The sequence below is a fragment of the Rhynchophorus ferrugineus genome, unplaced genomic scaffold, assembly GCF_030347505.1.
Source record: "Rhynchophorus ferrugineus isolate W39M unplaced genomic scaffold, kcgeb_rfMv2 rfM2, whole genome shotgun sequence".
Lineage (NCBI taxonomy): Eukaryota > Metazoa > Arthropoda > Insecta > Coleoptera > Curculionidae > Rhynchophorus > Rhynchophorus ferrugineus.
Window position 1 is genome coordinate 71,825,233 of NW_027472581.1, and position 20,999 is coordinate 71,846,231.

The 20,999-nt window shown below is 30.2% G+C and overlaps 3 protein-coding genes across 9 annotated transcripts in view; 2 read left to right on the top strand and 1 right to left on the bottom strand.

The window, feature by feature from the left end:
• Nucleotides 1-1,554, bottom strand: part of LOC143190357 (uncharacterized) — a 34,675-nt gene extending 33,121 nt beyond the window's left edge. Inside the window, exons 1-3 of one of the 3 annotated variants that reach the window (XM_076394592.1) lie at nucleotides 1,414-1,554; nucleotides 482-704; nucleotides 125-351 (exon numbers count right to left, since the gene is read on the bottom strand). In XM_076394592.1, coding sequence (XP_076250707.1) covers nucleotides 125-351; nucleotides 482-679 — 425 coding nt within the window. In that variant the 5' untranslated portion in view covers nucleotides 680-704; nucleotides 1,414-1,554. Of the gene's footprint in view, nucleotides 1-124; nucleotides 352-481; nucleotides 705-761; nucleotides 886-1,224 lie in introns of those variants that run through there. The other 2 variants (XM_076394590.1, XM_076394591.1) reach the window with 2 other exon arrangements.
• Nucleotides 1,421-5,197, top strand: LOC143190359 (stAR-related lipid transfer protein 7, mitochondrial). Of its 4 annotated transcripts, none has more exons than XR_013004216.1 (7): nucleotides 1,421-1,968; nucleotides 2,438-2,595; nucleotides 2,653-2,928; nucleotides 3,156-3,342; nucleotides 3,395-3,733; nucleotides 4,514-4,644; nucleotides 4,710-4,752. XR_013004216.1 is itself a non-coding variant. In XM_076394597.1 (7 exons), the coding sequence occupies exons 1-6, from the start codon at nucleotides 1,557-1,559 to the stop codon at nucleotides 4,591-4,593; spliced, it is 1,452 nt and encodes a 483-aa protein (XP_076250712.1). In that variant the 5' UTR covers nucleotides 1,421-1,556; the 3' UTR covers nucleotides 4,594-4,604; nucleotides 4,848-5,082. The 4 variants fall into 4 exon arrangements, 3 of the variants coding, with proteins under 3 accessions (XP_076250712.1, XP_076250713.1, XP_076250710.1); XM_076394597.1 differs by lacking the exon at nucleotides 4,710-4,752 and adding an exon at nucleotides 4,848-5,082 and having other exon boundaries at nucleotides 4,514-4,604; XM_076394598.1 differs by lacking the exon at nucleotides 4,710-4,752 and adding an exon at nucleotides 4,848-5,082 and having other exon boundaries at nucleotides 4,517-4,604.
• Nucleotides 5,198-5,557: 360 nt separating this feature from the next.
• MYPT-75D (Myosin phosphatase targeting subunit 75D) overlaps nucleotides 5,558-20,999 on the top strand; it is a 50,935-nt gene continuing 35,493 nt past the window's right edge. Inside the window, exon 1 of one of the 2 annotated variants that reach the window (XM_076394593.1) lies at nucleotides 5,558-5,818. The gene's annotated coding sequence lies outside the window, so the exon portion shown is untranslated. Of the gene's footprint in view, nucleotides 5,819-6,330; nucleotides 6,511-20,999 lie in introns of those variants that run through there. The other variant, XM_076394594.1, reaches the window with a different exon arrangement.

Below are 20,999 nucleotides of genomic sequence, written 5' to 3' on the forward strand. Positions count from 1 at the left end.
TCTGATATACCATTAATAATTTTATTGAAAACATAAAGCGATATTGTTGCAAATAAAATGAAATGTCAATAAAATGTATAATAAAAAAGTTTTGTATGTTATGTTGGATAGTATGTATACTTACGCTTTCAAAAAATACTGTTCAATGCCACTATGGCTTTCCGCTATTGAACATTTATCTTCCAATACTTCCAATGATATTTCATAAAGTTTATTCAACAAGTTCTTGCTAAGCTTTGATCTATTTGATGAGAAAAAACGTAATTTATCATAGTCGCTGCGACTGAAATCACCCAAAATATTTAAATCCTTAACTATCTCATATGCAGTATTTCCTTTTTCCCCGTGTACCTTGAATATTAAATGAGTAATAATTAAACTAACAAGAAAATAATTTTATCAGTAGCAGTATTAACACGTTAGAAATGTTATTAATAAATATATAAACATTTCTATAACAATTTCGCGACTAATAACATACCCATTGCGCTCCTATATCTACAAAGGTATCATCAATTGCTACAGAGTGTATTCTACCACCGATTCGACTTTCGGCTTCTAGAATTGTAATATTCTTGAAACCACTTTTCGTCAGTTTGCTTCCTGCTGCGATGCCAGCAGCTCCTGCTCCTATTATAACTATATTTGGTTGGTTGTCTTCAAATATTCTGCTATCCATTTCAATGTAATTTTTATTGGCTAATCTAAAAAAATAAAAATAGACGATTCACATAAATAATGCAACATTCTCTTTTTATTACTAATTCTATCCACTTAGAAATTTTTGAGATCATTGTCTAAATTGAAAATAATATATTATTCACATCAATCCTATCTTTTTTAATAAAACCAGGCAAATAATAATAAATATTTCATAAACTAATTAATTGACAAAACTACAGAAAGTAAGTCATAAATAGGATTCTCTATTATATTTTTATATTCTCTATAATTATATATTCTCTATATGATATTATTTGGACACACTGTATATGTTAAATATTTAATTGATATCATAAATAGGTTAATGACAGACTACTGGCATCCTATTCTAATACATCACGGAAACAGTGACAACTAATATTTGTTTTTTGCTAATAAAATTTGAAATAACACATGTTTTATTGAAATACCTGTATAAATTCTAAATTATTTAAATAATATCATTATTTAAAGACAAATTATAAATTATTTTAAATTTCTTAAATATATTTTTATACTTACAAATAAGGGTTACGAAATAACCTATTAAATCTACAAAGCATACAAGCATGGAATCTGTTAAACTTATTTATATATACATAAAAATCTGTCAAATGATTATTAATTACGTTATCTGATCAAAACATTTTTATTAGTTGCCTACTTTAAAAAAATGTTTACTATGACCGGCATGTCATCCATGGCGCTCACCTACAGCAATCTGTCAAAATTCTAGTTTGGAAATGGATACATTTATATCATAAGTAACCTTAATATTCAATTTTCAACTTTCATTTCAGGTCCATTTCACAAATATCATTAACTTATTATAATTCAGTTGTTATCGTGCAATAATGTATGCAAGAAGACTCTCTCAAAATTTTAGTTCTAAAGGACCTAACCTCAAAAGTGTAATTCCAGACCAAAGTATAAATATAGAGTATTTCAATTTCTCAAAAAGTACACTAGTGCGACGACATTTTTCGAAATGGTCAGATGTAAAGGAGATTAAACAGAAACTAGGTGGTATATTAAACAAGCTCAAATTAACCCAGCAAGGAATATTTAAAGAATCCAATCCAGAAAAAACACTAAAATTGTGGGTTCGACAATTTGAATTTGTATGTGCTCAGCGAGTTAGAAGGGGCCAACAGATGTTCACGTTATATTCTAAATGGTGGGAAGAAAGGGCACTAAAGGAATTAATGAAAAGATTAAGAATTAGTTGCACTAGAAATGGCAAGGAATTGGTAATGACCGCTGCAGGTAGGAGCTTATTTAACACTTAACATTTAAATTCAATTTCATTAAAATTATGTTTCTAATTGCTAATATTGGAATATATATTGTAATATAGAAAACCTATTTTAAATTTAAACCGAATAGAAGTTCAAACAGACATCCTAATGTATTTTTAAGAATTTGTTTATGATATACTATTATAGTGATAATGAATTTTTAATTAACATTACAGTACTATTTATTAAGTAATCAATGTTAAATATCATTATGATTATTTGTTCTTTATTTTCAATCATCTCTTAATTTTTTATCTTAATTCAGGAGGTAAATTTAAAATCAAAACAAATAAAACACTTTAGATATTTCAAATATACTGAATATTGAGATGTTTATTCAATTTTTCATAGTTAATATTTATATTATATAATTTTCAGTTCAATATTTAGTTTTATCTAGTATTTTTTGTAATTTTATTTACTTTATATATTTGCAGGTATATCTCTCTACAACTGGGAGGAAAATAGAATAAAAGATCAAGATTTTCAAGATCATCTAGATGATCTTAAATATATTGATATTTTGAAAGAGAAAACAATGTGCTTATCTTGTGAAAATGGGCAGAAATCAAACTCAAATACTAACTTATGCAAAGTGAGCTTATGACATTTTGTGTTAAGACATTTTTAATTACTTTTGTATTAATTTTAGTGTGGTACAGGTGGTATTACAAATAAAACACATGACAATTGGAGTCCTTTTATTGAGAAAGATGATTTAATTGTTTGGAGACGTCCTTATGGTGAAGGACTATTTGAATATAAAGTATATGGTTCTTATTATGATGTGACAGCAGAAGACTTTTTGAATGTTCAAGTGGATACAAATTATCGCAAAGAATGGGATACAACTGCAATTCAATTAGAAATTGGTGAAACAGATGCAGAATCAGACAGTGACATTTTATATTGGGAAATGCAATGGCCAGTAATGAAACATTCTGTTATTAGTAAGAAGAACTGTCAGTTTTTTTACTTTGGTTTATTAGCTATGCAATTAAAGGCAACTATGATACACATTTTTCTGATTATTAAATGTTTTTATATATGTAGTACCTTTTAAACAGTTTAATCAATGCCAAAGAAACTGGTAGTTTTTCCTGTAATAATTATGTTCACATTCTATGTTTTAAAGGTGTCATTAATTTTTTTTAGAGACTGTTTGTAAATAGAGATTATGTTTTTAATAGACGTTATAAAGTATTTAATGAACTGAAAACAATTATTATTATAAATAAAACGACAAATTATGAGCGTTTTCCCAAATATCCAGACAAATATAGAGTAGAGGACTATTGGTCTTGTATGGTAATTAAACCATATACTGACGTAAAACAACCAGGTAAGTGTATATATGGAAAGCATCGAGAAATATTGAAAACATCTTTTGTTAGGTATTGAATTTAGCTTAACATATTTCGATAACCCTGGCGTTAACATACCATCAAGTGTTACAACATGGGTAGCAAAAAGTGCTATGCCTGATTTTTTAGCAAAGATGAGGAATGCTAGTAAAAAGTATCGAGAATATTGTTTAACTAGAGGTTTGACAAAAGCATGTCAAGTTATTCAACAGGAAGAAAAGATACGCAAGGAAGAAGAGGAAAAGAACAAGCTGGATTATTGTTCTAATGAACGTCTATCTTTATTATTGGCCAATGTATTTGAAGATATTCAAAGGAAAGCTAATGAGACCTTACTACAGTTTAGGAAATCTGACGTGAAACATTCAGGTAATTAATTTTAATGTATGTTATGCATGATTATATTTTGCTAATTATATATTTCCTGTGTTAGTATTATTCAATACAAAAAAGTGTATTAACATATTTTACATTTTTTGTATCAAAAATATGTTGCAACATTAAAATTTGTGAATGCCTGTTACACACAAAAAAAAATATTGTGTCATTGACACCATGCTACAGTTCTACAGATACTAGTTATTTGAGTAAGGATAATAGCAATATTAGTTTAAAATCTCGTGAAAGTCTGACTTTACTCTCTAAAAACTAAATATTCTGAAAAGTTGTTCGTAGTGGCTTTGACAGATAAAGGGTAGCAAATGTTAACCCAAAAGTGATCATAGTATGAAGTGTGACATTTTGATATTGTTCAGGAGATAAGTATATAGTATAAATACCGTATATTAAAAAAAGACTTTTAACTGATAATTCTGTACTCCTTTAAATTACATTAAATTGTAATTCTCAATGTGTGTGAGAACTCTGCTTTGTCAAAGCCACTGCGCCTAGTTTTTATGTTTTATTCTTACATATTAGTGTTCTTTCACTTAAAACAATTAAGCATTTATAAAATGAACTCTGGCGTTCAAGGCATCTCAGACTCTCATCAGGCTCTGATCATCTCAATCCTGAATTAAACTAAAAATGTTTATACTAATAAATTGTTTTCCTAATTTAGTCAAACTTTATAACCAATAGATATTAGTTTCTTCTTCACTTTCATTCTAAAATTGTATCACGCTTTTCTACCAGAAAGTTATCTTTCAGTAGCACAGAGGGAGGAGAAATTGAGATACGAATCCAAACTGGAAGACAATAGTAGTGCACAAAACAAGCCCAAACATTGAAGGCGTTTAAGGCACGCATCAGGCAACAAAAATATATTTAGAGGCTTCATAGTGAGAAAGAATTAGTGATAAACATGTTTCTAAGGGGATATAATCTTGTTTTTATTTTAAATTAGATTATAGAAAAAGATGCATAATAGAAGATTATACAAATACCCAGAATTACTTTAGCGTTCTTAACATAAATAATTCAACAGAATATTTTGAATGTAACAATTTATCACCATAATGGATAGAATATTTTATTTCAACAGGTGCCTTATTAAAAAGTGTCGATCAGGGAACTCTTGAAGATGTGCCATCTCAACTGGTCAGCTCAACTATTCCAAAGGAATCCAACCAAAATACGTCATTTTGGAAATATTTACATCCTTTATATTACTTTACGTGATCGATAAAGCGAATTTAGCCAAAATTAAATAATAGTCATTCATTAATAAGACTGTAATTAAAAATAAGATTGTTAAATAAAGCAAAAAACCGAATAATTTTTATGTAGTTGTTTCGAATGTTTAAAAATATATCGTGTGTCTGTATATATAAATATTTTAGTTAACTAGAAATCTGTACAAATCTGTTTTTAAAAAATTTATAAGAATGTTAACGTTTATTTCTTTTTTACCCCTCCTAATTATTTGGATTACAAATTAAAACAGCTGAAGGGAATTTAAATTGCAATTCTTATTATGTCAATTCATTTAATGCATTAATTAATTTTAATCTGCTATATTAATATGAAAATAAACCTTTAGATCTATTTTATCAAATATAGTAATGGTATACTTTTAAATATTTATATAAATATATCTCTATAGTTTGCATCTGAATTCTCCACACAATATTATTATTAGATTTAATTCTAAATACAAATTTTTTAATTTTCGATATACCACTGTAAATACAGACGTGTATTTAATGTTGCCTGTACTGATAAATATTAAGGTAATCTTTGACAACAGTGCCTGCAGTTTTTGCTGCACACTGTGAAAGCGGTAGTCATCTGTAGAGAGAACCGTTTAGAAAAAGAAAAATGTGTAAAAATATGTGTCAGTAATGTCAGAAGTGCATTTTAAAACAAACCAACATTTTAATTATTCATTTATCGGTGTGTTTTTTTTACAAATTTGAGTGTTTAGTTCATTTATGTATTATTCCCAAAAGCTACTGTGATATTAGCGAATTATCATATGGATCAAGAAGCCAAATAACCTGTTTGTTTACACAGGTAAAGTGTAGTAACCATGAATTAAGGAAATACATTTTCAATGCAGGATATATAATAGTACATATATTTTTATAATATTTGTTTTTAAAACATTTTTGTTTCGTTTTAAATGTGGTAAAAATTATTTTTTTTGGACTAAAAAATAAAATGTATTAAATTACATTTTATCGGTTTATTTTTTCTTTGAAATCAACATATGAATATTTCAAGGTAGATACGAAAATAACAGGTTTCATTTATAATTTAATATATTAAAAAATTTAATTCATCTGCTTATTAAGAAGATATTAACAAATAAAAATTGATTAAAGATAAGTAATATATATTTTTTCTTTTTGCAGGTAACATATTTTGATGTAATTTAAGTACATATTTTATACTATTTAATTATAATGATTTCGTTTTAAACTTTAATCTCGTCCCAAAATATTTATTGTTTTTTTTTCATTGGCTAACTATAAGATAAGATAATCTTAGATACAAAGCAGGTGTATAGAACATACAGAATTAAATATTGAATTTTGTATTGTAAAAGTGTAATGTTGATTTAGTTTTTACTTAGAAAAAAGTGATGTTGAAGTGATTTTACTTAGTGAATGTGGAGTATTTCATTAATATTGGATAACAGTTTGAACACTTTAATGGATTACAAGCGTATAATAATTATAAACTTTAACAGATGCACCTAACAGGTAAAATGTGTTCTTTAGTTTATTATCAGTATATGATGAAACAATTACAGATTATAGTTTTTGATAACATAGATGTCATTACTATAATATTATCATAAGCATTTATCTAGATTATTTTTGTATAGTTTGGTGATGGTTTTATTACATCTTAAATATTTCATTGTTATACGTCCAATTTTCTAAATTACCCTATTTCTTTAATGTTATATATTCATTAAACTATTAGATTAACAATATAATATATTGCTATAATACTTTTTTTATAAATAATAATAAAAGAATGAAAATATTGTATTTACGGCATTTTATGTGTGTAAATCATTGTGACTGGCTGTACTTTTCTTGCCACAATGATTATATTTCACTGCTCACTAATTTATTGCAACTTTTAAATGTGCATTGGTTTTATAAATTATTACCTAACTAAAATACGCTAAATACTTATTAATTCTGTTAATGGTACTACAACAACCCAGACATTTTTGGCATTAATATTCCAAAAGCCATCAAATAGCCTTGTACAGGAGATCTTAATCTATTCTAAAATGTGTTTAAAATCAGACGATCTTAACATCTTATGTCATCGGTAATTTCTAACTGGCGAATATTTAATTTTAGATTATGTTAAGTGTAATAAATAATTTAACCTTCTAGGATTGTAATCGTTTTAATCGAGAAGTTTTTAAATTCAGATAATACATACCCGTTCTTTAACCGTTTGATTAATCCTCTCGATAACATATAGTTAAATTTGCTAATGATAGCTAGTCTGATAGGGATAACCAGGCTAAGAGCAAACTATTCAGACGATCATTAAGAGATCATATTCAAATTAGACATTCAAGAAAACAAACTTAACATGACTTTTTATAACTAGTTATTTAATATTGCGGTTTTAAACATTTATTAACATTACTATTTTGAAAATGGAGGTTTTCAGTGCTTTTTATATTAGAGAACTTATTTTGAATATTTTATTGTAATATTACAATAATAATCCAGGTATATTTGGCATTAGTGTTGAAAACGAAAGAAACGTTAGATATGCTTGTGCATAATATCTTAATATATTCCAAAATGTGTTTAATCTGAATATCTTATGTCATCAGCAATTTCTAACTGGTGAATAGTTAATTTTAGATATTATTAAGCTTAATAAATAATTTAATCTTCTGAGGTTTTAATCAGTGAATTTTTTTATTCAGATAATACACACATGTTCTTTAACCGTTTTATTAATCCAGACAATACAATAATTAAATTTGCTAGTGATGGATAGTCTGATAAAGATTATGTTAAGAGCGAGCTACCCAGAGGTTAATTACCAGATTTTAAACGAAGGCGCCAATTTCAATTTTTCTTCCAACATTTTTCTCAGCATCATCAAAAAAGAAAAAACCGTTATTTTTTTGTGTTTTTTTGAATTATGATGTCACCTTAAGTGTCTTAAGGGCTAAATGTCTGTTAGGGCAGGTGGAAATTACGACCAACTGCTGGTTTTTAGGTAGTAACATTTAATTTGTAAGAAACTATAATAATAAAATAAGAAAATGGGATTTGTTATTTGTTATTAACCGCTTTTTATAATTTTATTAATTTTTGCCTATTTTGATAATTTTAATATGGTTTTATTTGTTTTTTTTTTACAATAAACAAATTACGGAAGTCCACACCCCGGCCAATCTAAATAAGCGCTAGCGTTTTGTTACTTCTGACGTTATTAATACGACTTTCATCAAACTTGTAGTTTCTAAACCATTTATTAAAGTTAGGTGAATGTTATCGTAATTATTAATCGTAAGACACTCAAAAAGGGGAGCCCGAAGAATTTGAAAGCACAATAATAGTGGTCATAATTGGGGACGTCTCAGTATACACATCTCCTTCAGTCACAGTTGTCCGACCTTAATTCCTTACGCAACTTTCACTACTAACTTTTTATGTGTTCGCAGTCGCTAAATAATCGGGATTGGCTCGTTCTAACCTCTTCTCGAAAGTATTGAGCTTTTTTGTAGATGCTTCTATGGTGTCGTTTTTGGTATACGGGAAATTAAATGTCTTTATTTATGAGGAATTAAATTGTATTTATTCGGGAGATATAAAATGAAAATCTAAAGATAAAATATAAAATTATTAATTGTATTATGTTGGATTATTATGATAGTTTAGGTTAATAATATGTGTCTGTTCATTAATTACTATCACTAGAAAATAGTAACATACCGTATCTACTTTAGTTGTTGAACAATATCGTATACATCTGTAAAATGTATCTTACAATTTTAAAATTTACTTGAAAGTGACGGAAATGGCTTGTAAAACTTTGGTTCCGCAGATTTAAAAGTGATTATGAAAATATGTAAGATATGTTGAACCCTCTATAGTTCAATGGCTTCAGTGATTGACCTTGCATTAAACTATTATTCGTCAACTATAACAATACATTTAAAGGTTTGCCAATGTCTTATCGAATATAAATTAACTTAAATAAAATAATGTTCCTAATAATTGTGAGTTATTTGGTTCATAAACCGATTTGAAAAGGTATTTTGTATTAATATTTTTTTAGTTATTGTATGTATTATGATCAGATCACTTTCAAAAGAAAAATTGATACAATATCTATTAATCAAAATATTTGTCCATCATTATTTCCATCTACAGTGAATATTTCCCAACTGAACTTTTTAGTCAGTTAGTGTTGTAAAATAATTTTCAAACATTTTTGGTCTTCTCGGTGTCTTTTTTTTATTTTTTTATTACATATAATTAGTAGTAGTAAGTAATCTTAATTTACAAATTAATTTATTAATATTATTCTGTTGTACTTACATATTCTGTTGTACGTATCAATACACAAGTAAGATGAGTGCAGGATAAATATATCAGTATATATTTTCCAAATTAAATTAAATTTTAAAGTCAAAGTATTGGGGTTTGCTTCAATCTTCTGACGTAATGCACGTTGCCCAGTAACTGTATTGTATTGGTTCCAGGTTGTTTTGATTTAGTAACCTTCTTTCATGTTTTAAGATGTCGTTCGTTAGTGACGTCGCAATAAGCATGGGTAATTAGCAGGTCAATTGAAAAGTCCCCGGCCTACCATAGTAAAACACATTTTCTTAGCAAAATCCCTCCAACTTTTCGATACCATTTTTGTAGTACGATTTGTCCTTTGCTTCAAAATAGGCCTCAGTTTCGGCGATCGCCTCTTCATTCGTCGAAAATTTCTTCCCAGCGAGCATTCTTTTGAGATCTGAGAACAGGAAATAGTCAGCGAAATAGTATCAGATCTCGAGAATACGGTGGTTGAGGAAGCAATTCGAAGCCCAATTCATGGATTTTTGCCATCGTTTTCACTGACTTGTGACACTGAAGGTGAAGCAGCACTTTCATTTCTTCAAATGCAGCTGCTTTTCGGCGATGTCGTCCTTCAAACGGTCCTATAACGCTATGTAATAGTCGCTGTGGACGGTCCTTACGTTTTCAAGGTAGTAGTAGAATTCAGGTTGAAATGATGGAGTCATGTTTCATCCATTGTCATATATCGACGCAAAAACTCGGGTTTATTACGCTTGATCATCTACAAAAACTGCTCCGAACTCGTCGTTGTTTTTGGTCAAAAGTTAGCCCGCGCGGCACCCGGTTTTCACAGAGCTTTGTGATACCCAAATATTCGTGAATGATATGATGTACACGTTCAGTTGATATCTTTAGAGTGTCTGCTATTTCATTCAGTGTCTATTTATGGTCATTCAAAATCATTTTGTGAATTTTTTTTAATGTTTTCGTCGGTAACAACCTCTTTTGGGCGCCCACTGCAGGTCTTCGGTGCTCATTTCACCACGTCTAAACTTAGCATACCATTCCTTGGTGGTTGATTTTCCTGGAGCAGTGTCCGGAAATTCGGCATCAAGCCAAGTTTTTGGTCCAACTGTATTTTTTCTCTTCAAAAGCAATATTTTTTCAACGCGCGAAATTCCTTTTTATCCGTTTTTTTTCGCAGTAACAAAAGTTGCTTCACTCAAAATGCTGTAATTCACAAACTACAAAGTAAAAAACATATGGATTTAATTCTAGTAGCGTGCCATCTCTGTCAGGCCGGCGACTATTCAATTGACCTGTTAATTGAAGTGCCTTGTTTTGGCAGTATTGGATTACTAGCCGATTTAATGATTTAGTCCCATCCCATATTTGCGCCCTATAAATTCAAATAGACTGTATAATTCACTGATAAACCAATATATTTGGTCCTAGATCAAACTGGGAGTATCATACTTCTAACCAGTATAGTTCTTTGATTATTAACATGAATATTACCACTTTTAAACCGTTAAAACTAAAATGAAACAACAAATGTAATTAATGTCGTAATGTATACACTGAATAAGTCAGTAAATAGAAAAGCACTAATTTATGAGAGAAATATCAAAATCATCCAAATTACAATTAAGTTTGATTATTGAACAGTTGTTTACATTGATACTTATAACATTTTCTCCAATGGATATCGCTGATATACTATACTACTATATACATACATTTTTTAAATCTTGCGAACCACATATCTCTTAAAATACATTAAACATTTATAGTATTATATAGGAGTTTTTACCATATTTATCATTATTTACGATTTATTTACGATTAGTAATATTATATCTTATTATTTGAGCAAATTAGTAAGACACTGATTTTGACTTTGAAACTAATACATAAAAAAATATAACAAATTTTTTTTTGAATCCTCAATACACTTTCATATTTACTTTCAGATTTTTTCATTAGTTTCGCCCACTTTGTTATAGTCTTGGCCAATTAAAAAGAAAATAATCTGTAACTGCATTACAACTGGTTTTGAAAATGCTTAAGGTGATTGGTGGGATATAAAACATAACAATATATGCAATAATACCTTCAGAAAAGAGAAAGGATAAATATCTTAATGTATTTTTATGGAAACAAAACGGCACAAATATTTGTACTATTTAACAGAGACTATTTATTATAAAATAACTATTGATACAACAGATTTTAATTGATACTTCGATTTGTCATCTTGGAATTGATGTCATTTTATATATAATCTTTATCTTTATAATTCCATTTATGTCTATCATTTCAAACAATAAGTGTAATGTTAGTTTATTTTTGATTGATTGTCATATTCCCAGTGGATTTACAAGTATGATATTATACATATTTATTAATAGGTACTATAAACAGTTAAAGTGGATTTTATTCTAACTATGTAATTGTGTTTGGGGATTTGACATTTTCGTGTGATATTTGAGTGATGACTTTATTATTCTTTGTTTTTTAATTAGTAATTATTTTTAGGTATTCCTAGAATTAAGAAATAAGGAATCAATTTATTTTTTCGTATAATCTCTGATATATAATTTTAAATTAGATGTTTTAAGAGATTTTTTGGTAAATTCAATTCTTGAAAAAAGTGATAATTGAAGGGATAGGGAGGATTAAATGAGATAGGATTTGCCATTTAAGAGTTTCCATGTAAACTTTTTCTTTCGGACTTGGTAACATGTAACCAAGTGTTGTCTTATTACTCTATCGTGTTATTGCTTGTAGAACAGCAGTTTTTCTTAAATATACACTTGCAATAGCAGCTAGCAGCTTCCCGTGATGTTTTTGTACAATTTAGATATATATCCTTCTTTGTATGTACATGTAAAACACCGTTAAATTAGATGATTTGGACATTTATCTTCCTAAAACAACAGTCTTCAATAAGTTGTTAATTATTCAATGTATATCCGGTTGAGTTATGAGACGCTAATCATGCAAAGCTCAAAATTATCAGGTGTACCGGAAATACTATATATTTTTCAAGAAAATGGAAAATTATATGGATGTTATCCCAAACAAACTGTCCTTTGAACAAAATCATTCATCAAGACATTTTTTAACTTCTTCGAAATTGGCGAAGTACTGCTCTGCAAGCGCGTGTCCTATTGATCCGAAAAGTTGGTGGTCGTATGGGACAAAGTCTGGAGAGTATGGCGGGTGGATATATCCCATCCAAGTGCTTTAAACACTTCCTGGACTGGTTTTGCTTTATGAAATGAGGCGTAATCGTGCTGTAAAATCACTTTACCGTGCCTTCGGGCCCATTCTGTACGTTTTTCGATCAATGCATGATTGAAGTTGTTGTTGATAGCGATCACTATTAACTGTTTCACCGGGTTCTACCAACACGTCTTTTTCTTGAACATCGAAATCACCATTTTTGAATTTTCGAAACCAAGACTCACATGATTTTAAGGTTAACAAACGATGACTTTCAACGGATTTTTTCTTTTTATTAAATAAGTCAAGTAATAAGTGCCGCAAATGCACATTTTCAGGCATGACACTTTTCAGATTTTCAAAGAGATATAAATCTGACAGTGTTACTTAGAAAAATATAACATGTATAGCTTTGAAGCTTGACGTCAGAATAAAATGACATATGTATCAAATCATAACATTGCACACTTAAGGCTAGCGATATCTGTTAGAAAACCAGTAATAATTTTTAAATACACCTGGTATATTTTCAATATTCACTGCTTTCGTTGTTTTATTTGTTTTGTATCAAACACGTTTAGAAATATATGGCGATTCTGTTCAATCAAGCCCCAATTATCAGCTTTAGTTTCATCGATTTAAGAGTGGTGAATAAGAAAGAACGATCAGAACCAAAAAGTTTGATGATAACGAACTTGAAGACTTATTTGGCGAAAACTCAGCTCACAGACTCAAAGAAATTTCAGACAGCTTAGCAGTTGTTGAATTAACTATTTCCAGACGTTTATATGTGATAGGAATGACGCCATGTCCTTGCCTGGCCCTTGTGCCTCTTAACGGTGTTACCGGTTACAGGCACCCTCCTTACTAACAGTAAGAAGTATCAGTTAGGGTCATTGGATCAGCTGATAGGGTGGGGTTTAGTGGGTAGCCCAGAGGCAGTCTCCACATAACCAGTCCAACTGCTTATTCCTGCGGGTCTTTCCGACCAGGTATCCGTAACAGGATTCCCCTACCCGGTTCCAGGCCAAAAAAAAAATGATAGAAATATCCGAAAAGAGGGGAAATGACTACCATACGAATTGAACGAAAATATTATTTACAACCGTTTTAAAGTAGCCATTGTTTCAACGTTTCATTGCTTATCAACAATCAACCGAAATTAAATATTGGAGTGCTGCTAAACTCTATGAAGTTGTTACTGTAGATATTTACCGATATTAATTGAGTACATTGAATTCACTGCCATAATAAAATAAAGCTTACATGGCTTTTGCCTCAGTGTTGTTGTAGATATGTTAGATGCGATATTTAATGAAAATTAATTCAGTAATAATAATCAAGTCCTAATAATGCCGGCTTGGTTGGCGCAGTGGTAAAGGCAATAAGACGGTCCTCCTACTGTTGCGATAATCGCGGGTTCGAATCGTGCTGGGGTATGGTCGTAAATTTATGTTTGTGATTGTCCTTAAACAAGAGTGAAAAATCCGGCAAGGAAAATGATCCCAGTCACGCTAGTAACCAGGCTGAGTAAGACCGGATGTCTTCTGGGATGATTTTCTAAGTTGGTTGGTTTTCTAAATTTTCTAAGATACTCGCCAGTCGGTAGGCTTAATGCCGAGGACCGTGATTCGGAGCCCACCTTAAACAGTAGGTCCAGTCCAGATAAACCCTCGTTGGTAAAAAGGAGACTTTAAGATATTTAAAAAAAAGTCTTAATAATAGTTAAAAGGGAAAATCTATAGTCATAACATATTGCGAATGTTGAATAATATATTCAACAAAAAAATGTATGTTAAAACTAAAAAAAGAGATTTTGAGAACTTGGCACGTTAACCATTTTTGCCTTTTCAGAACAGTATGGTTATTGTCCAATTAGAACATCCCAAATTAGAGCAAAACACTATTACGATTAGCTAATGCTCTTGATTTTCTCAGTGCCATATCTGTATTCCAACCAATTCGATTATAAGGCAAATTATCTCACCTTCAAGTAACTTGTTAAAATAATCAATCGTGAAGATCGGCCATTCATTCATGAATTTTGGGAAACAATACTATGTCATGAACGCTATTGGTAATAAGATAAGATTGTTACAATTAACTGTATCGTGTCGGAAAATAAAACGAGGTACTGCGAATTAACACATCATTCAGTGAGTATCCGGTGTAATATATAGATAGCTCCACCGTTGACAGATAAATTTGATTCCTAACCTTCAAACGATGCGTATTAAAATTATTTATCACTAACTATTAGTTTATAAGTTATATTGGATTTAGTGAAACCTTTTTTTTTATAAATTTCGAAACAATGAATCAAGATAATTTCATGTACTTATATTAAATTGACATTGCTTAATAACTTCACTGAATTTTTCGTATTATCTGCATTGAACAGGATCAAACAATATTCAGAATTATCATTGGATCATTTTGTCGGTTATTGTCCATTGTCCTTATTTTCACATAAAATATCACCATCACATTTCTATGATATTTTTTGATTATCTTCTATCTTGGACTAATTCTGTTTGATTAGTTAAAATGACTCATACTATATTTAAAATTAAGGTATCAATGGGGGTTAGTTGAATTTCTAGCACTTTCTGGCTCTTTTGGCTACTTTTAATAACTAAATAAAATTTTGCTACAATTGTTTGAAGAATATCGTTATTTGAAGATATCGTTAATTTATGATCGTTATGTTAACGAAGACGACTGCAATTCATGTTCTAAAACGCATGTTACTCATTCAGCAACTAGCAAAAAAAGCAAATAGCCAATATTCCTGCAAATCTATATAGTCTATTCAAAGTTTTTTTTGTATCTACGTCATCAAGATGTTTAATGTATTGCTTGTCACAATTTGTAAATTCGTTTCATAATCAGACACTATTCCTTCTCATTTTATTTCAGTTAAAAAGAAATAAAATGCTGTCTGATTAGTTCGAATACGTAAGCGAATGAGCCTGTCAAAGTCATCCGGTTGTCAGACGTATCTTGAAAGCAATAGTGATAAAAGGTTATAACTCTAACCTATAAATTATTGTGGCTGTATAATTAACTGTAGTTTTTAGATGTAATATAATATAAATTATAAATTATTATATAAATATAATTATAAATTATATTTGATAACATTTTTGTTCAATTATTTAATTGAGATTAGAATTTTGTTGTATATCAAAGCTCAACTGAACTAAAACTCAAAGTTGATGCCACAACATTGCGACGTTTTGACTGTCAACACAACAACCACAAAATCGTGCTATTCGAACTAACATAGACAAAAAAAATCAAAATCTCATTACTTTTTGAATACACTTTTTGTATTAATAATTAAATCATCAAATAGAAATCATTGGTGATCAAAATAGAAATGCATTGGTTCACTCTTAATCTAAAATACCTCTATATGGCAGCTACGAGAGTATTATTTTGATGAATATTTATGGTGATCTGTATATCTAACGAATTCGTATTATTGAACTTCTGAGACTCTTCGACCAATTGTCAGTCGGAGGTCTAACCTGTGATTTAACTAAGTTTCTTCAATATATACCAATCCCTATCAAACAAAAAAATTATTAATTAAAATAGATTACACGAGCCAATCCAGGAAATATTCTCAGTTTTGACATAGTCTCCCTTTTTATTAAAATTCCCATCAATGATATTTTAAGAATTATCGAAGTATCAGAAAAAATTCCAATCAACATTTACCTGGTTTCGATATGTGCATATCTGTGTCATTCGGTATCAAAGAAAAAACTAGCTGAGGCTGTTCCTGACTCACCTGAATTCGTAACATCCAAACATCTAATTTAGCATACAGACAGATAACAATTCTGAAATTCCTTTCTTAGATATTTTAGTCAGACGAAAGAACAATGGCTAATTAGAATATCATGTTTACAGGATACCTACAAATACAGACAGATACATTCAGACTACGTCATACCATCACCAATCACGAAAATTATTCGTCCTGAGTTGAGGACCTCCATCTCATCCCAACTAAATTCCCAGTAATCCTCCCGTTTCTTCAAGGAACAACAGACCTCATCGGAAAGGTGCTAAAAAATATTACCAAAATGATATCCAAACTACACAAGAGAATGTATAAGGTGCTCTTTAATCCCAAAGCTAAAAGAGATCCGATAAAGTTAACAAATATAGAAGGTCCCCCGTGAGTACAAGGAAGTATACATAGGAGAAACTGGGAGGATGAAAAGTACACGCATACAAGAACATCAGCGATGTGCGAGATATTTACACAACTCGACTATGTTTTGGCTGAACACTAAATGACAATTAGAAACTTCAATTGAATAAAGTCGAGGTTTTAGCCAACAGAGAACACCAAAATAATCCAAACAAAGATAAGGGTTATAAGACCAACTCCATCCGGCATACCTTCCTTCCGGTTTTTAAATTATTTAGCAGACCATGAAGAAACAGTTCCCTTTTCGGTTGACTACTCAGCCGTAGCATACACCTGCGTAAGTACTATAACCTGAGTAGAAGGGCTTCGATATCAAAATCTCTGGTCTGAAGATGCAACATGTAATGATTGCGAAACGTCGTCTATTTTTAGTTAATAAAGGCGGTTCCAAGTTGGAAATCAGTGATTAGTATTCGTATTGTAATTTAATCTAATCTGAGTTTGTTGTTTTAACAGTTTGGAGGTAATCATTAAAAAAATCCATTTGCATCTCAAAATAATGACAAAGGTTTTCTTGACTAATTTGTAAATTCGAATTGGCTTGGGAGCTAAAGAGTTAGGTTCACACTATTTGTTAGACTGCCGTTTTGATTCAAAATGAAAACTCATATCATTTCAATGAAACGATCTACAATACCTTTTTAGTCCTTTTAAAACGCTCTAAGTTGCTGGCATTCGAATGTATTATTGTGCGATTGTGGATCGTCACCAAAGCGGCATCAAGTTTACTTACACTAGGGATGCCGATAAAAAAAATTAGAACGGTCCTCCTACTGTTGCGATAGCCACGGGTTCGAATGCTGCTGGGCCATAGTCGTAAATTTATGTTTGTGATTGTTTAAAATTTGTTAATGTTCTAGGCAATAGTGTAAAATCCGATAAGGAAAATGATCTCAGTCACGCTAGTAACCAGGCTGGGTAAGACCGGATATCTTCTGGGATGACTTCTAAAGTTGGTCACTCGCCAGTCGGTAGGCTTAATGCTGAGGACCATGGTTGGCCCACGTTAAACTTTAGGCCCAGTCCAGATAAACTCATAGTTGGTAAAAGGACACTTTAAAAAAAAATATATATATATATATATATATATATATATATATATATAAATAAAATAAAAATAATAATTTCGAAAAAATACCGATTTATTTTTGACCGATACATCGATACTTTTCTCTGTCCATATTTTTCTATATCTAAAAAAAATTAAAGATATATCGTAAACATAAAAAACAATATAAAATTGGCACATTAATTTTAAGTTTAGTGTATTTTGGTACTTAATTTTAAATGTGTTTTAAAATCATCGCAGTTACTGAAAAAAAAGTCGATATTTTGGATTTATTAAATATATTTTTTTATTATTTATTATTTTATTAATACATTCTTACTAGTCGTTTCCGTCTAACCTACAATTTGTCTTTATGCTAACTTAAATCTAGGTATATAACTAGGAGGACCCATCGGCCCTAACTCAGTCTCTGGTGAAATAATGTTTATACATGTCACTGCTGAATTTTTTAATATATGCACCTCACTACACAGCACTACACAAGATCAGATGGTTTGATTCTTTTGAGTCTGTGTCCTGTTCTGGTGGTATCCAAAAGTTGCAATATTTCAATATTCGTATGAGAATGGAGTATTTCCTCATACCCCCTTGCAATTCTCTTGATTTCTTGACTGAGTGTAGGTATCTGAAGGTCTCGATGTGGGTAATTAGTCCTATAGTATTTGGGTGCACCCACAATACCTCTCAGGACTTTGTTCTGAAAAATTAGTATTTTATTTATATTACTCTTTCCAGAACATCCCCATAATTGAACTCCGTATGTCCATATAGGTTTCAATATTCGCTTATATAATAGCAATTTATTATGTAGTGATAATTGTGATTTTCTTTCAATTAGCCAGTACATTTTCCTATATTTCAATTTCAGTTCTTTTCTTTTCTTCTTTGTATGTTCCTTCCAGCGAAGTTTTGCATCGAGATTCATTCCGAGATATTTAGCGTTGTTGCTATATGGAATGATAGTGTTATTTAATGTTATTGGTGCTTGTACGGTCTGTTTATAGGTGAACTGTACATGTACAGATTTACTTTTATTAATTCTTATTTTCCAAGCTTGTGTCCAATTATTCATATTGTCACTTGCCTGTTGTAATTTTCGTGAGGCTTCTTCACTATTGTCTCCGAGAGCTATAATCGCAGTATCATCAGCAAATGTAGCCATCGTGGTATTTTCCATTTGTGGTAAAAAAAGCATCGCTCCCAGTACACTTCCTTGTGGTACACCTGCTTTAGCTTCTTTTATTGTAAAGCAGTTCCTGTTTGACTCTAAACATTCTAATGTATGATTTTAATAGTTCTTTGTGTTGTTTTGGTAGCATTTTTTGTAGTTTATGAACAAGGCCTTCATGCCAAACCTTATCGAAGGCTTGTACTACATCTAAGAATATAGCTGAGCATATTTTTTGACTTTCGTAGGCTTTTTCAATAACATCTGTTATTCTGTGGACCTGGTTAATTGTTGAGTGCTTGTTAATAAACCCAAACTGATGTATTGGTATTAGGTTTTTTCTCTCTATGATCGGTTTTATTCTTTTCAATAGGAGTTTTTCAAAAATCTTAGATATTACTGGCAGCAGTGATATAGGTCTATAGGATTTGATAATTTCCGCCTTCTTCCAAATGTCTGGGACATGTTTTAATCTAAATGCTGTATTGATCAAGTTGGTGAGTTTTATAATTCCCTTTCTTGGTAGTTTTTGCAGTAATTCTCCTGTTATTAAATCGTAGCCTGTTGATTTACTTGAGTTAATGTCAGTTTTAATAACTTTGGTTAACTCTTTCGGCGTGACTAATTCAATCATCGAATTTTCAGCTTCTGTATCCGGCAAATTATGTTGTTCAGTATATGCAGCTGCTAATCATGTTACGCTTAAAATTTAATTTTCGACATTCATTGCCTTTGGGTTTTTTTAAAGAAATATTTTATCGAAGCTCATCAAACACTTTTAGAAACGTACGTTGATTCTGCTTCACCATATTCGAGTTGTCGACTTTGGTTTCAACGATATAAGAATGGTGAATGACAAAGAATGGTCAGAACAAAAAGTTTGATGATAATGAATTACAAGGCTTATCGGACAAAAATCCAGTTGAAACTCTAAGAACTTTCAGACAGCTTAGTAATTGATGAATGAACTATTTCTGGACGTCTAAACTAAAAATAAATTATCACACTGACGTGAAATTCAAAATCACATTCTTTCATAAGAATGTAATGAAACATTATAAAATATTTTTAACAAAAAAATTGAACCGATTGAAATAAATAAGGAACTCACTAAAAATTAAAAACCAAACTTAGCTTTAAGCTTAGCAACTTTAACTTTATTTAATCTATCTACTACTTGTATTTTATATTCTACTATATACACACAATTTAGCTTAATACCTACCTAAACCTATTCATCTATTTACAATACTATTTCAACTACTTAACACTTTGAACAGTTATATTATTTTAGAATAGTTTTGTTGGTAATTTAATTTTTTGTATATGTGCTTGGGCAACAAAAAATTATTACCCGCACCGGGAATCGAATCCGCGACCTCCGTTTGGAAGCGAAACGCTTTAACCATTACACCATAAAAGCAGCAGTCTACAATATTTCTACGAGGTTTTATATGCTACAGTGAGTGCTTAAAAAGCAAAGTGAATGGCTTTTGCACCGAACGACTTCCGATTGTCTGCCGTCAGTTTAGCGATGACATTATACACAAAACTATGGGAAAATTTTGTTCGCGCCTTTGGAATTTGAGCGTTTCGCTCGATTTCCCCCCTTCCCCAACAGATCCTGATTTGGTTCCAATGGAATCACCTCGGAAGTGCACTCTTTCGAATAAAAAATTAAAGAATTTCGAATAAAGAATTTTGAAAATCGGTTTACAATTGACGGAGAAATCATATATTAAATATATATATATATATATATATATATATATATATATATATATATATGTATATATATACAGCTGAACATGGAACGTATTCCTTTTTCGTAGTCTGTTAAAAATAGCGTTAAATGTTTGCTTAAATTTTGTTAATAAAAAGCTGTTAAACGGTTCAACGTAACCGTTAAATTCGATGATTCGATTTCCAGTTAATATTATTGACTTACTCAGTATTTACAGATGCTAACCATGGAACGCTCAAAATTAGATTTT